General features: G+C 35.4%; 2 protein-coding genes across 2 annotated transcripts; both read left to right on the top strand.

Moving 5' to 3' along the window:
* The first annotated feature begins 1,075 nt into the window (after positions 1-1,075).
* On the top strand, positions 1,076-4,661 carry LOC136802773 (cyclin-dependent kinase 9-like). Its single transcript, XM_067059531.1, has 2 exons — positions 1,076-1,717; positions 3,980-4,661. The coding sequence occupies exons 1-2, from the start codon at positions 1,155-1,157 to the stop codon at positions 4,563-4,565; spliced, it is 1,149 nt and encodes a 382-aa protein (XP_066915632.1). The 5' UTR covers positions 1,076-1,154; the 3' UTR covers positions 4,566-4,661.
* An 8,243-nt stretch (positions 4,662-12,904) lies between these two features.
* On the top strand, positions 12,905-17,594 carry LOC136802767 (patched domain-containing protein 3-like). Its single transcript, XM_067059526.1, has 7 exons — positions 12,905-13,207; positions 13,486-13,818; positions 14,130-14,403; positions 14,678-15,193; positions 15,433-15,822; positions 15,957-16,280; positions 16,438-17,594. Exons 1-7 carry the CDS (start codon positions 13,047-13,049, stop codon positions 17,242-17,244), a joined length of 2,805 nt encoding a protein of 934 aa, XP_066915627.1. The 5' UTR covers positions 12,905-13,046; the 3' UTR covers positions 17,245-17,594.
* The last annotated feature ends 135 nt before the right edge of the window (positions 17,595-17,729 follow it).

Raw genomic sequence — 17,729 nt, 5'->3', positions numbered from 1 at the left:
CCATTTAACGATTGTATTCAAAGATTTACGTATGTCACTTGTGTTTTGAAAAAGAAAATCTTCTGTCACAAATGTTTTCTACTTTCCTGTTTTATGTTGTTGTGAATAGAATTACCTTAGAGTACAGCTTCTTCTTAAAATTTCGTTTTTTCAAGTAAAGAGACATCGAACCTGGATTATTTTTTCGTACACGTCAATTAGAGTTTTTCTAGGAAAATTGAAAAAAAAAAATATTTTCCGGCCGCCCGGGTGAGATTTTTTTTCGTCACCCGCATTTCCGGAAACAAAACTACTTTTTTTTTTGGCCTTTTCTCGGGATTGGTTTATTAGTTTTTTTCAAATTTGTAACACAAAGATGCATTTAAGCAATACCTTAAAATGTGAGTCCTATTTTTCATGAAAGTTTTTTCCAGCCGAAAATACTGGAAATGTATCGGATTTTTTCTTACATATTTTTTTGCACGAATAGCTGGTAAATATTTCACTTCATTTTCTCTCGAGTTTTTTTTTTCGTTTCAGCTTGATCGTTTTTCTAATTTTAGTAATGTGCTGATTTCAGTGCCATTTAAGAAATAACATGCCATGGACCAGGGGTTTAGGTGCCCCCTAAAAAAATAGGTACCCCCTGAATTTTAGGTACCCCCAAACAACAGACATTAGTAGGTACCCCCTGTGATTGGTACCCCCTGTGACTTGAGTAAATCTTCAGGTACCCCCAAAATTTCATTAAGCTTTCAAATATATTTCCAATGTAACTGTATAATGTACAAAAGTGAGGGTGGGAAGTTAACCATATAGATATAAATCACACTACACTTGGTACCCCCAGAGATCATAAATACCCCCTGAAATCATAGGTACCCCCTGTAATTAAAAAAAATCCAGCCCCAGCCTTTTTCAGGAAGATTTTGATTGTAACCCCCCTCCTGCGAGCTGGGGGGGGGTCATTCCATGGAAGTTTGCTTTACTATCCGTTTTTTTCTGAACACACTGTATCAATAACGACGATCAATATCCATCACTGAAAATTTCAATTATATTACATTTTTCTCACACATGTTCTTTTCTCCTCAGATAAATTCAAATAATTACCAAACAAAATCCAACAAAGTATCTTGTAGTCTAAATAAAACCGAACATAATCAAAATCCATAATGGCAGCTTCAACGACAAGTAGTGGCGGAGATACTGAATTCCCTTTCTGTGATGAAGTTGGTAAATATGAGAGACTCACCAAAGTTGGTCAAGGAACATTTGGTGAAGTATTCAAAGCACGAAACCGTAAAACACAACGTATAGTGGCTTTAAAGAAAATCTTAATGGAAAACGAAAAAGAAGGGTTTCCGATTACTGCATTGCGAGAAATCAAAATTTTGAAATTACTTCAACACGAGAATATTGTCAATTTGTTAGAGATTTGTCGGACGAAAGCATCTGGTTTCAATCGCCAGAGACCAAGCATTTATTTGGTATTTGAATTTTGTGAGCATGATCTAGCTGGTTTATTGTGTAACCGTAACATCAATTTCTCAATGGGAGAAAACAAGAAGTTAATGCAGATGTTATGCAATGCGTTATATTTTATCCATTTTAATAAGATCCTTCACCGAGACATGAAAGCTGCCAATGTATTGATCACCAAAGCTGGAGTGTTGAAACTGGCAGATTTTGGTCTTGCCCGTGGTATCCATTTGAATAGAGATCCAAGCAAGAATAAGTAAGATGATTTCTTTTTGATTTATATTTCATATTACTGGTCGGATGTTTTGACTTTAATTTTAAAGCAGTGCCATTTTTGGATATTCATATTGTCTTTTGATTTGTTTGTGTATTCTGTATATTCTATAGTTTTTAATTCTTTTGCTTTTTACTCTATCTCAACCAGCGCTTTGTCTGGAAATATATAACCCCTAAAAGCCCTAATTTCAATTAAATCAGCCTAAAAACCAGTGTAAGCCTAACAATGCGGCTGATTTAATACCTTAAATTATTTTGTGTCATATTTTAATAATAATGTTATAATATCTCATTCATCCCAATAACTATCTACATTACTGTATTTCTTCGAATAAACGCTGAGGGCGGGGAAAACTACGGGCGTGAAATGAAAAAATGTCCTGATAATACACAGTTTGTAACAAGAAACCAGGCTGCCAAGGCTCGAGCCCTTAAATTTTCCAATTTTTTTACACTATCTCGTAAGTTAAAACCTTTTTAGATAGTCCAACCATTGCAGACAATGGCTCTCGACCCAATTAGCATAAAATAAGGTAAAAGATCAGGGGTGGTTAAAGTAATTTTTCAGAAAATGAGTTAGAATGCTAAGCAACCCAAGCCCTGATCCGAAAACTGGATTTGCAAAAAAAAAGTCTAGCTGTTCAACTCCTAATAGTCCAGGGAAAGTGTGCTAAAAATGAATACAATTGTGCATTTTTGACTAGAAAGCATGAAATTTGGTACAGTGGTACCTTAGGGGGTAAGAAACATTTTAAGCCTCTGACCCACTTCTGAAACACCTGTTTGTGTATTTTACAGACCAGATTGCCTCCAAGGAAAGAAAAAAAATCTTTGTCTTCAAAACATGTCATATGATATATTGTTGGAAAGGTTTTCTCACACTGATTCTAAAAAACATCACAACATATATCTGAAAATGGACTGGGTCCGAGTTATGGGCTACGGAAGTAATTTACAGACCAGTCTGCATGCCCGAAAAAAAATTTTAGTTTTGTTCCAAAATATGTCATATCATATACCGTTGGAAAGGTTTTTTCATACTGATTCTAAAAATCATCATGATATGCATCTCAAAATGGACTGGGTCCGTGAAATAAGCCATGGGAGTAATTTACAGACCAGAACGGCTCCCGGGCATACAAAAAATATTTTTATCTCCAAAACATGTCATGTTATATACCGTTTGAAAGGTTTTTTCAGACTGGTTCTAAAAAACATCACAACATGTATCTGAAAATGGACTAGGTCCGAGTTATGGGTCAGGAGCCATTCTGGTCTGTAAAATACTCCCATGGCCTATAACTCGGACCCAGTCCATTTTTAATACATATCATGATGATTTTCAGAATCAGTGTGAAAAAACCTTTCCAACGGTATATGATATGACATGTTTTGGAACAAAAATAAAAAGTTTTTTCGGGCATGCAGACTGGTCTGTAAATTACTTCCGTAGCTCATAACTCGGACCCAGTCCATTTTCAGATATATGTTGTGATGTTTTTTAGAATTAGTGTGAGAAAACCTTCCCAACGATATATCATATGACATGCTTTGAAGATAAAAAAAATTTTTCTTGCCTGGGAGGCATTCTGGTCTGTAAAATACACAAACAGGTGTTCCGGAAGTGGGTCAGAGGCTTAAAATGTTTCTTTCCCCCTAAGGTACCACTGTACCAAATTTTATGCTTTCTAGTCAAAAACGCACAATTGATGCACACTTTCCCTGGACTATAACAATCAACCCAATTATAAATATTATCGTGGTCAAGACTAAAAATCTCCATGATTTTAGCCCCCATTGCATTCCTTTCATCCATTCTACTTTTTAACCTGTTTGCTAATAGCAAGCTTTAAAAATTGTAATCCATAAAATGAAATGTGAGAGGATGTGGATGACTGCATTAATGTCTTGTCAAGTGAATATCATAAATTTCAGAGAGCTACCCTTTTCCAAAGCGATTGCTTCTATTGGTGAATCATTAAAAAAACTCTAACCAATCTAACGATAAACTTACACCCTCTCTAATATTTATCCAAAAACACCACAAAAACCTTAAATATCACAGAGGCGCCACACTCTTTAAAGCTGCGAAATGTTGAATAGGTCTTTCATTAAAACCGCTAACTTTAACAACTCATGACGACTTTAACTTTTGAAAGAAATAGAAAAAATCAAACAATTCAAAAGTCTAACTTAATTTGAACCACGCGGACTTTATATAAAAAACCTTCTCAACATACAGATACACGAATCGGGTTGTGACATTATGGTACCGCCCACCCGAACTACTCCTCGGTGAACGTAACTATGGACCGCCCATCGACATGTGGGGCGCCGGTTGCATAATGGCGGAGTTATGGACTCGATCACCCATAATGCAGGGAAACACAGAGCAAGCACAACTTCATTTGATATCGAGTTTGTGTGGTACTATCAGTAAAGAAGTATGGCCTAATGTTGAAAAACTAGAGCTCTTTTCCAAAATGGCGGATTCTTCGACTAAAAGTAAACGCAAGGTAAAGGAAAGGTTACGTGATTTTGTTAGTGACGCTCACGCTTTAGATTTGGTGGATAAATTACTAACCTTGGACCCATCGAAACGTTGCGATGCCGACACTGCTTTAAATCATGATTTCTTTTGGAGTGATCCGTTGCCGTGCGATTTAACACGAACTTTATCGAAAGTCACGACTTCCATGTTTGAACTTTTGACGGCGCCGAGAAACCAAGGCAACCGAAATCGGTTAGGACATTCAAATAGCCAAAGGCCTGCACAGGCACCCCCTCAGAATATGGGAAGTAATGCGATTTTCGATCGTGTTTTCTAAACTTTGTTGTTTTATGATAATTATTTATAATTTCATGTAATATATTTTTTCATTAATTGGAATTTATAATTTTTGAAGCAATTGAAAATAACTCTATAAAATCCCGAGCCACATTATTTTGCATCTCCAATATCCAGAAAGAACAGGTTCGAAAGGTTGCTTTAATCGTAAAATAAATATTTTATTTCAATTTTTGAACTATGCAACTTGAATAATACCTCCTGGGGATGGGAGAATTGCGAGATAACGGTCCGAGCCTAAATTCGAAAATCGATCCTTAGAGAAAAACTGAATTTCGAAAATTTTGTACGGTTTGACGTTTTCGCCAGAGAGACTTTCCCCAAAATTTCAGCCAAAATTTTCAAATTTTAGTCCAAATTTCAAGAATTTGCAACCATTACAGATACTCAAATGCTTTTTAATGGTTTTTGTACCCCTTTTAGGACTTTTGAGTGTGCGGAAAAGTACCCTTTTGGCTCTCACATACCCGGTGTAACCGTAAATCTTTACTCCCCGGAAAAAATCACTCCCTCAGTTATAATTTCCAGGGAAAAAATGACCCCCAGAGTAATAATTACCTAAGAAATTATTACTCCCCCGTGGAAAAAAATACTCCCCTTCAAATTGCAAATTTATTTGCTCTAATTAGGGGGGAGTGTTATTTTCCCAGTAAATAATGACTCCCTGGTGAATTCCGACTATTGCATATTCGAATTAAACATTCGATTTGGAGATTCCAATCAATGAAGTCACTTGCTAAGTAGAGACGTTTTAAAAATGTATCCATACTGTAATCCATAAACTTTATTGTTGTGGTTGCTGTAAAAGAAAAGCTAGCCATAAAATCATCTATAAGTTAAAGTGACCCGTTGTTACCCCCACCCATCCCGTTGAATTGTACCCCTGGTGACGCCAGGAACATTTTCATCCGTTCGGGGAAAAATCAAAGAATGCTATCCCCACTGTAGCGATTTTTTATCTTCATTTTCCTGTTGAAATATTCTACTCTAACGACCCGAATAATAGAGGGGTCCAAATATAAAAGGGGGGAGGGGTCCGAAATTTCTGTAAAATATAATAGACGGGGGGGGGGTTCGAAATCAGTATAGTCAAGAAAGATGCCTTTTTATTAGAATTTTTATTGGGCCAAGAAAAAGCTCTACGAACAAGAATTTTTTGAATTAAATTTCAAGAATTATTTCAAAATAAAGAAAACAGTGTTGCAGTGTCGAGATGTAGCCAGGTTTTTAAAATATCTCTCAATTTTCTAACCCAAGCAAATCGCACTCAAGAAAAAATTAAATTTAAATTCAATTAAATGTCAAAATAACAGTAAGTTTTCATATTGTTTTTGTTATTTATTCATGATAAACAGGAAAAAAGATTAGAAACCGAATGTTGATCGTGATCTATGCCAGTTTTTTGGTATACTATCAGGGGAGTAAAAATTTCCCGAAGGGAGTCATTATTTTCGCGTTAATTTATACTCCCGGAAGTAATAATTTCCTGGGAATAGATTACTGGGGAGTAATTATTTCCCAGTAAATAATGACTGGAGAGTATAAATTTTGGGGAGTAATATTTTACTGTGACACCGGCAGTAATAGCACACCGCTACACAAATGTCATAATTACTACTTTCAACATTTGACCGAAATTCAATCATACAATCCTTTTCATCTTGATTCGTAATGCGTGCAAGCATGAACATATAAACGACTGGACATCTATCTTTTATTGTCTCTTTGAAGCGAGCTTCGTTGCCGCCTGTTTTTCAAAATTGGTATGAAAAATCCGACAATATTCCGTCGTAATTTTATTTCTTTGAATTATTTAGGTAAAAAGATTGATAGAGCTTGAACATTACTTCTAATGCACAACTTTGTAATTAATTATTTTATCAACTTTTTCAACTCTGAAATGCAGAATTTCAACTGTGTGTATAACGAATCCCTTTTGTAACTCCAATAATTTTTTTTATGATTTGAAAAAAAAAATAGCTTGCCAAAGTTTAGAGCCTGTGTAATAAGAATATCGAAATTAGAATGTGACGCTCTCTAAAATTATTAGACACTTTTAAGTCAAAATTTTGAAATATTAGTCGGAGTTTTGGCAAGCTGACGATGATTCGTTATCTTTGTTATGATATAGATAAAAGACTCGAGAGGAGTAGATTAACAGAGACTTTTGTCGAAGTTTTGACGTTGTTAGCAAGGTATTCCCAAGTGGTATATCATCAAAATCTATTGTTTTATTTTATGCTTTTAACGAGGCGGCAACGAAGCTAGCTGTGTTATCTTCAAAAAGACAAAGGAGATGGATGTCCAGTCGTTTATATGTTCATGGTGCAAGTTATTACTTTTGTATTGTCAATAGGTTGTCGTCCACGTGACTAAAGGTTTAATCTCAAAATAAGTTTCTACTTGGAAAATTGGAAATCTTGCAAATTCTGTTCTGTCTTTGAGATTGGCCTTTTTCTTTTGTCATATAATAACTCCTCCACATGAAAAAAGGGCAATCACAATCTCAAAAATGATCACCATAGTAAAACTTTAAATTTTGTAAGGTACGAATTTTGAGTTGCAAAGGATTATGGGATTAAAACTCGGACAAACAGTAATTTTGATGTCTATTTTTAGAATCACTGCGGTATGCTATTTTGCCTAATTGTCCCCCCGGAAAATACCCCTGGCAAATCTTATATAGCATTTCATTTTGCTACCAGCATGGATTTAATATATTAAATCCATGCTACCAGAAAACAAAAAAAATTGAGTATTTTAGATTTTTTTAGTTTTGAATCTATATTTTGTATATATACTTCTTTTAAACAAACAATAGCAAGTTATCTTTTTGCTGAAAAACTTCAGTTTAAAACCTTTTTTTTTTGATTCCCTAACCTTAGAGAAGCAATTCTGCAATACACGTTTTTTCTTTTATTAGAACCCAGTTTTTAAGAACATCGAGGCTGAAATTCGTCGAAAAATTAAGAACATCGTAAGAACATGCACAGCCTCAGTTTGGAAAAAAATGACAAGAAACTACAATTTTTTCCACTTTTCAAGCAGTTTTAAACAAACTTAGGAATGGATTTTCTAAATCGAGAGTCAAATATTGTCCAAATTTTACCAATTTTAAGTGCTCTTTATTTTGCATGATATTGTCGATTTAGAGTAGTCTGAAAATTTAAGAACGCATCTAAGAACATTTCAGGCTGAAAATTGCTAAAAAAATAAGCACATCCAGGCTCAGCCAAATTTTAGGTGTTCTAATAAAATAAAAAAAACGTGTATTAGGTTTAACGCTATCCGCATACAATTGATTTTGAACGCATATAGAGCCTTTCATGAGAGGAAGTCTCTAATGCCTAATTTTTTATCCTACAGAGCAAGATATCGAATGACCGAATATGTCTTTTTATATAACTCAGATTTGGATTAACAATATAATAATTGCTACCATTATTTTGGACACGTCAAAAATGTTTCATTTCTTGCAAAGGAAAGCAACTTCTTCTTACATTAACGCTAATCATCATTTCCTTTTCCTTTAGAAGCTTTTCAGATAAATTCCTCCTTTCTTTTCAGCTTTCTTATTGGTTTCGAATGATGTAATGATTCTATCAAAATTATGCACATATTTTAGCTAACCACAGTCTTCATAATGAGAGATTCTTTCATAATAGACCTTATCAGGATTTTTGATTTTTCTAAGACAGCGGTGCATTGTGGGATTGTTTCGGGGGTATTACCATTGAGTTTAAAGCCCGAAGGGCTAGAGTAGAATCTCTAACCTTTCTCAGGCTAGAAAAAGTGAAGCCTTAAAAAACGCGCTGTATTTTTGACGACGGATTGAATCTAAAAATTCCTTTGTTTACGATTCATATTTTTTTCGAAATTTAGCGGTAAATTTTAGTTTCAATCTGTCATTTGTGTAAAAACAAGGCGAGGCGCTCAAGGCCGCGCAACTTTGGTAGGATTTGTTGGCTTCAAATCCTACCAAGGAGATTCGATTCTAGCCCTTCGGGCTTATACTTCATTGGGTATTACAATAGAATTCCCTCGAGGAATTTCTAAGAGATTTCTATCGTAATACCCTCGAAACAATCCCACAATGCATCCCTTTTTTAAAAAAAATAAAAAACTCCGATAAGATCTATGTATTCTGCCATCCATAAAAAATTCAATTCGATCAATTGAGGATGATGTAATCATGTACATGGCATAATTATCTAAAATATGCACATTAATTATCATGGCGGCGTTTGGTTTTAATTAAGGATGTAGAGATTATATTATTGATGATGTAATCTTAAAATGAATGTAGTGAACGACGCCCGAGATAAATAGCTCCAAATTTGAATAATTTGATACGAATTGTACGAATTTCAACTTTTGCGCAAACTAAAAAAGAAGGGACCCTGCTCTCATTCTTATGCGGATACCATCTTTAAGGTGTTCTCTAAATTTAAAAATATCAACCCCATAGTGCCTTTTGGAAGGTGTCATTCCCCTAGACTTCTTCAGTTTTTCGAACTTGTTTCCTGTCCCCCGTCAAGAAAAAAACCCTTTTAAAATACTTTATATCATTCGATTCTCTCTGTAATTCGAATAAGTAAGATTTCCCGTTCGAGCTCGAATTAAAGAGAGTGGACTGTAAATCATGACCTAAAGGGTCAACACTCTTCATAGAAAAAGGATCTTTAGTCATTTCAGCAGTTGTTAAAGTTTGTATCACCAATTCCTTTTCCAGTGTACAGATTACATCTTCACTTCAATATGATTGGTTTAGAATGATGTAATCTTTTGTCACGGCATATCAAATCTCTGTATAACATAATTTCGCTCCCACAAATTTCATAAAAAGTCTCGAACTTGTCATTAAAAGATGAATTACGTAAGTTTTTTGCACATCTATGCCTTTTTAAATTGCAATTTATGTTGTTAAATTTATGTTGCAAATACTGGGGTATTTAGGTCAAAATTAGTTCCCTTAACCCTTTAAGTGCAAATGTCGTATATATCAGACATGGGCTATGTAGGAGGGCGAAGCCCTCCTGTAATGCCCAGTTTGAGTCAGAAATCATCATTTTTGGTCTAACTCGTAGGAATTGAATTGGGCTTCACGGTCAAGCAAAAAAAAATCAAAAGTGAGTCTTTCCAGCAAGATTTTAAGCCAAAAAGTCAAAAAAATGCAAAAATTTGACAAAAATCCACTTTTTTAAGATTTTGACCGTTAACCTCCAAATTTGGCCCTGTTTTACTTGATTCTATCCTCCAGCGAATTAATTTAAAGTTTTGCCATTGGGCATCTTTCTATCATTCAGGCAGGTCTGCGCAGGTCCCTTAACCACCCCCTTAGCTGCCGCCCACCCTGCCCACCCCGCATTTCCTAAATCGCACGGCACCGAAGGCGCCTAAAAGAAAAAAGAGACTCTAAGCTACCCAACAAGCTTCTAACTCCTTCTAGATCCGGAGATATAAGCCTTTCAAGTTTGAACTAGCGATTTTCTTTAAAAAATTTAGAAAAAAATGACCGTGGCACTTAAAGGGTTAAGGTATTCCTTATAGCTGGAAAATAAAAGGGTCCACTTTGCTCTAGATATCCGACCAGAGCTTTTTAAATCACAACTTACCTTAAGTGGATTCATTTTCACGAGGACGTTTTTTCGTAAATTGAGAATCAGAAATATTCACATGGACAAATTTGGCGAATCGGCCTCATTTTCACCCAATTTCTTTCATTTTTCTTTCATTTCCCTAGGGGTTCTCACCATTTTTCTTCGCTTTTATTACCACAAATCTCATTGAAAAGCCATACAACTAGACATAAGGACATTAATTACTGAAAAATATGTGCTTACCTATGCTTTTTTACATCGCAATTAGTTAAATCTGCGGTTGGCTAGTTTTAACTGCTATTGTATTTGTGTCCATGTAGTAATTACCAGGACCCAGCAGATATTAAGGGTAGGTCAAGTGATATTGTTTCGAGAAATTGAAAAATATGAAAAATTATGAAACAGGCTTGGAACCGCTCGGCTTCAAATTTTTACCTACTCGGCAAATTTCCTAAATATAAATACGCCACTGGGACCCAGGGACCCAGTAAACTTCTGATACAATCTGGTTCAAAAAAAACAAATCTTTCTAGACAGTTCCCCCTGAGCTTTATCAAGGCCTAGAGTTTTTTTTGAACGTACTATGTAATGCAACTAGATCGCTAGATCTTCTTTTCCTTGCACACTTGTGATGTAGCGCTGTTTGACGGTAGTAGGTTAATGTTAATACTGTAATGGCTGAAAAGAGAGGTGTTTCTTACGCTTTTGAAAGCCCATTGGTTATGGTTAGTTATAGGCGGTGCATACCTTAAAATGGGAAAACTTAGTCGGGTAATATTTTTCGACTGGTAGAGGGGGCGGACTGGATTTATGGAATGGCAAAAACTCAAATTAATTCACTAAAGGACAAAACCTAGTAAAAAAATAAATTTTGCGGCTTTTGACTCACTAGGTCCGCCCTCCTTAACTTCCTATGTCGGATATATCAGTCATTGGTCTTCAAAGAGATAAAAATTAGACTAAATCTACAAAGACTCACTGGAAAATACTTATGCTAAAAATAAGTTATTTTGAAATGTCAATTCAATCTTTTTACCAGGTAGGTTAGTTGTATTTGCCACACATCCATTTTGTGAGAAACTCAAAAACGCGCTGTTTTTTATGTGTGTATAGTAAAGTCTCCTTTGGACATGTTTGCGGACAGTCTGACCCATTTATCTGCAGGTCCTCAAAAACTATTTTTCGAATGAGAATTGCCAGTTTTTATATTTTTGCACAAAGATTGATAACCATAAGACTGGATTTTTTGAGAAAAAAAATCGGTTAGGTATATATTAGTTTTGAAAAGTGATTTTTATCAAAATTTACAGCAAACAGCCTGGTCAGGCTAATTCTTTCACTTTTAAAAAGTCTAAAAGATTTATCAACATATCATATATAGTAGAGGGCATTTTGTAAAATCGCTCGACTGTTTTGTTAGAAGCATTTGTTATACATTTTTGGAAAGCTAAGGGGTAGGGGAATCGAAATTACTATGTTTCCAATTTTTTTTCGGACACTTTGGTGTGATTTTCGGACAAATATGACGGTCTCAGGCAAAAATCATAGGGTTGAAAATTAATGAAAATTTTAGCTCGAGAAACGGAGACCTGTTGTATATTTTTGGAAAGCTCTCAAAAAATTAGGATTAGAGATATATTGCAAGTTTTTTTTTGAGAAAAAAAATCGTTTAGGTATATATTAATCTTGAAAAGTGATTTTTATCAAAATTTACAGCAAACAGTCTGGTCAGGCTAATTCTTTCACTTTTAAAAAGTCTAAAAGATTTATCAACATATCATATATACTGACATTTTAAAGAAAGATGTTAAGATTTGATTTTTTTTCCACTAAGATGTGTAGCCAAGCTTAACAATGAACCCGATTCACCACAAGTAAGTTTTTACGATTTGAAGCATCAAAAATGATATTCTAGATAATACTAGATAATGAAAAAGGATATAATTTTCGAAGGGCTTTCATTTATAATATGTACACGTTTTTTTATAAGAACATCCAAAATCTTTGAAGCAGTGGGATGTTCTTAACTTTTTGAGTTTTAAGTTTCTAACATTTTTATGTTCTTATTTTCGCCATTTTTGACCATTTTTACATTCTCCTAAGAAATCGGGTTTCAGTCCATAAAGCTTTAAAATGTTCTTAACTTGCTCTTAAAATTTTGGCCGTCGAAGCCTTATGTTCTTATATAGTTTGTTCTTATAAAAAACGTGTAGTTCATCACTCAGTTACCATAGAAAATTCCAAAGAGATATGTTTTTGTGTAAAAGATTTATGAGATAATTAAATCATTGAGAGAAGTTGTCACGTTTTACATTTATGAAACTATTTTGATAATAGCTTTTACGTCCGCTTTCTAAAATCTTCCTCTCTGAAATGCAAGCTTTTGATTGGCTTTAAATGATGTAATGTCTCCCCTCGCTGCTAATACGCCTTCTTTTTATTCAATACTTATAACTTATACTGACGTAACCTATAGTAGATAAGATAATTATTCTACCACTCTTTAATTATACCATTTTGACAGTTTATTCAAAGTCCATCTCTCAAAAGAATAACTTCAGCAACTTTGTACACCGACGCACTGACGTCATTTATAAATTACCCCCTGGATTGTTTGTTAATTACTGTAGTGTTTTATAGATAATCACTGCTCTATTCAGGGGGTACATTGTGTAACTCAGACGAATGAGTATAAATGGAGGAAGATTATTCAGTTGAAGCAGAAAACAACAAGTGAAAACATTGAAGAACACAAATCAAAAAATCAATTGAAATACAGTAGAGAATAATATTAAGGCTGGAAACTTGCATCAAACAAACTGAAAAGAACCAACAATTGCGTTTTAATCTAAAATCACACAATGCCACCACAAGCAAATAGCGGAGCCGCTTTACCCACACCACCATCCACAACCACCACGGGTGTGACAGTGGTTGACCAATATGGGGAAGAAGAACATGACTCATGCTGTAGAAACCTCACCAATACTATCAATGGTGCTCTTGAAAACTTCTTTGCAGCGTGAGTATTTTATTTGATTGCTCAGGTGATTTCAAATGATCTATAAGTTATTTTTTGAGTGAATAGTCTCTACCACAGATTTCTGTAAAGCCCGAAGGCTGGATATCATGCTTTAAGCTCCTCCAAGCAAAAAAAGTGGATATTGCAATATTACCGCTATTGTTTTCGAAACTGTTCGAAAACCTGCCAAGCTTCTTATTGGTCAAGTCGGCAATGTTTTCTTCGTCTAGAGTCGTCATCCATAAGTATTTTAACACTTTTCTCTTCTTCTACGACAGAATCGGTCGAGGTGTCGCCAACAACCCTTGGAAAGTGATCATTATCTCCTTAGTTCTCTCTCTACTCTGTATGGTCGGTGTACTAGAATTGCAATCGGAGAATCGTGGTGAAAAGAATTGGGTATCACAAACCTCAGATCCTATCAAACACAAAGAATGGATTGATGATGTCTTCCCAATACCATCCAGAACCTCCAAACTTCTCTTGGAGAAGAAAGATGGATCTGATTTATTGACCAGAGATGGACTTCTCAAACTTTATGAAGAAGACCAGAAAGTGAAAGGGATGTTGTTCAACAAAACAGGATACCAATGGACTGATATCTGCTATTCGTAAGTTCAAGATTATTTATCGTCCTATATGCAAAAAAACATTAAAAAAGGCTTTTGTCAAGCAAAATATCTCCAAACCTTTTACGTACACTGTTCTTCCGTCTCAGACAATTTTCCCATTTCAGTGAAATATATAAAGAAGCTTTTTCGTCTCAAAATTCTGCATGATTCACTAAAATTTCAAGGATGTGAGCTAATTTTCTGTGTTAAATCCATTTCCCTTCTCAGACGAGAAACTTTGCTTTGACAACATTGTACATAACATTTAATAATTGACTAATTCATCATTCTCTTTTTTTCTAAACTTTCAGGGCCGCTGGTAGTGCCTGTATCCCAACTTCCGTTCTCGAGTTATGGAGCTATGACCGCGCCATTATTTCCAATCTCACCAACGATCAAATCAAAGCGACTATCAATTCACAAGGTCTTGTAAGTCCTATGACTGGTCAGAATATCACCATTGAACGTCTTGTTGGTGGACCTGTCAAACGTGGACAAAATGGTGATATTGAAGAAGCATCTGTGTTGAAAGTTGATTATCGGCTGAAGAAACAAGATATTTTTGATGAAGGAAGCGGACGTGATGTAAGTATCTTATTAAGTGAAGAGAATTTAGCAATCTTCGTAATCTTCATTATTAACAATAAACTCTTGAGACTGAATACAGTTGTCAGAAAAAAACACACAATTGCTTTTTTACATCAATGCTTGAAGTTTTATTTTGTAACAATCACTAGCTGTATAAAATGAAACTGAATAAGAATTTTTAATGTTTCCTTAAAAATCTTCCTTCAAGCTGATTCATTTTCGAAAGTCCCTTTGTGTGAAAAATAATTTTCTTATTTTCTCCTTTAAACAGGTCGATCAATACGCAGATGCATGGGAAGAAGAACTTGAGAAAACCTTCGAAAATGGTGACGCAGATTACGTAATCTTCACATACTCACTGTGGGCAAACGATAAAGCCTCCGAAGATGCTTCTAATGGAGATTTACAATTTTTCGTGGTCGGTTACATCCTTGTTATTATCTACTTATCTATCATGTTGGGATCCTTCTCTCGAATCGGCCACAAGATTTTATTGGCGATCGCAGGTATTGGTGTCATCGGGATCTCAATCGGTATCGCTTACGGTCTTGGATCGGCTTTCCAATTAAAATATACCGGTGTCCATAACGTGTTACCGTTTCTACTACTCGGTATCGGTGTTGACGATTTGTTTGTGATCGTTCAAAGTTGGGATAACATTGGAGGACCTATACGGGATCACCGTACCATTCCGGAGAAGATTTCGTTGGCAATGCGACATGCTGGCGTATCTGTGTTGGTGACTTCCGTTACTGATATTTGTGCTTTCGCTATCGGATCAGCAACAGTGAGTAATTAATTCAAAAATTCTTAATTCTCAAAGTCTCGTCCCGTGATAAAATTTATTCAGCGTTGCTAACATCATCATGCTATATAACTGTTCTCCCTTGTGTAAACTTGTCAAATAAATCCATTTTTATGTTGAATAAGTTCAAAAGCGTGCTTTGTTATACACCCTCATATAAACAAGAGATATGACAAGATATAACTGTACTAAATCTGCTCTCTCTTTCTTTCTCTCTTCAGATCTTACCAGCTTTACGGTCATTCAGTGTATGGTGTGCTATTGGCATCTTAGCTATCTTCTTATTAACTATCACACTCTTCACCGCTTTGTTGACTTTGGATGCCAGACGACAAGAGAAAGAACGAGATGCCTGTTGTTGCTGCTTGAAACTCTCTTCGGATTATGAGCCACCAAGCTGTTCCGAAACCAAATATTTGAAAGGATTCTTGAAGAATTATTACGCCCGCGTCATCCTATCAACACCTGGAAAAGTCATCGTTCTTATAGCCGTTGCTGGTCTCTTGGGAGGCGGTCTCTATGGTATGACTGAATTGGAGCAGAATTTCGACTTCGTCTGGTTTTTACCAACTGATTCACGACCAAGAATGTTCATTGAGAAAGACAGAATTGTAAGTATTGATTTAAATCCTTGCTTAATCGTTGGGTATTCTAAAGTTTTCCTTCTAATGATTTTCACGAGGTTCAATGTGCTTCATCGACGGTTTATTCCTTGAAATTAATGTTTTCTTATTTCTTTCACAAGGCTTTCCCTGGTAATGGCGTCCCTGGAGACATTTACATTGGCCGTATCGATTATTGGAAAGATGGTCATGTGCACATGGACAAAATCAAAACAGCATTAGAGAACGATAAATTCGTATCTGAAGGCACCGTCAGCAGTTGGTTCCACCATTACAATGAATGGCTCCACCAGAACCACCGAGACATGCTAGAAGATAACTGCGTCGCAATCAACAAGTGTAAAACTAAGAATGATACTGTATTTTACCAACTTTTGGATGTCTTTTTGGCAGGTGAAGGAAAACATTATAAAAGTTTAATCAAGATGGACGACAAAAGAATTAGAGTAAGTAGATTTGAATTCACTAATCCACATATCTTTTTAAAAATAGTGTGATATTTAAAATTTTCCTTTCCCATAATTTTCATTTAAGAAAATCTTTCCCGATTTCTTTACATCATGTATTTCTTTATTTAACCAATAACTATCTTCTTTCTTCCAGGCATCTAAAATCCAATACACGCATATCCAGTTAGTGGGATCAGTGCAACAAGTTGATGCTATGGATTCCATCACCGGTACCATCAAACCTGGTCTCATCCCAGACGGTGGAGAAGAAATTCTTCCTTTCGCTTTTAACCAGAACTACATCAATTGGTCAACCAACAAAGTCATCAGTACTGAATTGGTCAGGAATATCGCGTTAGCCGGCGCTTGTGTTTTGGTAGTCACCTTGTTTCTCTTGTCAAACTTGGTCGCTTCATTGCTGGTTGTAGCTTGTGTTGCATTCTCTTTGATTGAGATCGCAGCATTCATGGGATTCTGGGGCTTAACCATTGATACTGTGACTACCATTATCCTTGTCATCGCCATTGGATTGACGGTTGATTATTCAGTCCACATTGCGCATGGATTCATGGCATCCAGAGCTGGTGATCGTAACCAACGAATGACTGAAGCCTTATATGAAGTTGGCCCTGCTGTTTTCCATGGTGGATTTTCAACTTTCCTGGCTTTTGCACTTCTCTCTGCATCGCAATCTTACGTCTTCTTAACATTCTTTAAAGTATTTTTCCTTGTGGTGATCTTTGGTATGTTTCACGGTATGGTCTTTTTACCAGTCATGCTCAGTTTAATTGGTCCAGCACCGTACGCTGACCACAAAGCCAGTAAGGACAACGCCGGTTCTCAACCTACAGATGTACAACGACAAATCTCACAGCCCAAAGGACGACCATCGGAGCGAGATCATGAGATGGTGATTGTCATCGAAAAAGGATCAGATAACACTGCCTACGTCAAAGAATGAATGAGAATGGAAATTTGACTCGTGCAGGACGCGAGCTGTCAAATATGGAAAACATCAAAAGGCTTTCAAGCCCGATTTCCAGGACTCTTTAAGAGCTTTTAACTCATGTTGAACATGAGACGTTCAGTAACCAAAGAATTCATATTTTTTAGTTATCATAATGTATATATTTTTAAAGATTTTAATTTTATTTTTGGAAATTATTTATTAATTTTAATTTTCCATTTCAACGCATTTTGTAAACACAAATATTTATTTTTAGGAAATCTTTTCGAAATTATTTTCACTTCTTCCATTCTTTTGTACAAAGAATTAAATTTCAAATTAAAATCCATAAACATACATCGAAACATTGTTGCATTTTATTAACTTCTCAATATACACACAGCTTTATCTAATCAAAATCTGATTAATTTACTTAATCTTAAATTTTATTCGTTTTTATTTTAACACTACCCCCTGAGTAAACACAACCGTTTTTCGTA

The sequence above is a fragment of the Clytia hemisphaerica genome, unplaced genomic scaffold (assembly GCF_902728285.1).
Source record: "Clytia hemisphaerica strain Z4C2 unplaced genomic scaffold, Clytia hemisphaerica genome assembly, whole genome shotgun sequence".
NCBI lineage: Eukaryota > Metazoa > Cnidaria > Hydrozoa > Leptothecata > Clytiidae > Clytia > Clytia hemisphaerica.
The sequence above is the reverse complement of the archived record's forward strand: the minus strand, read 5'-3'. Positions and strand labels throughout refer to the sequence as shown.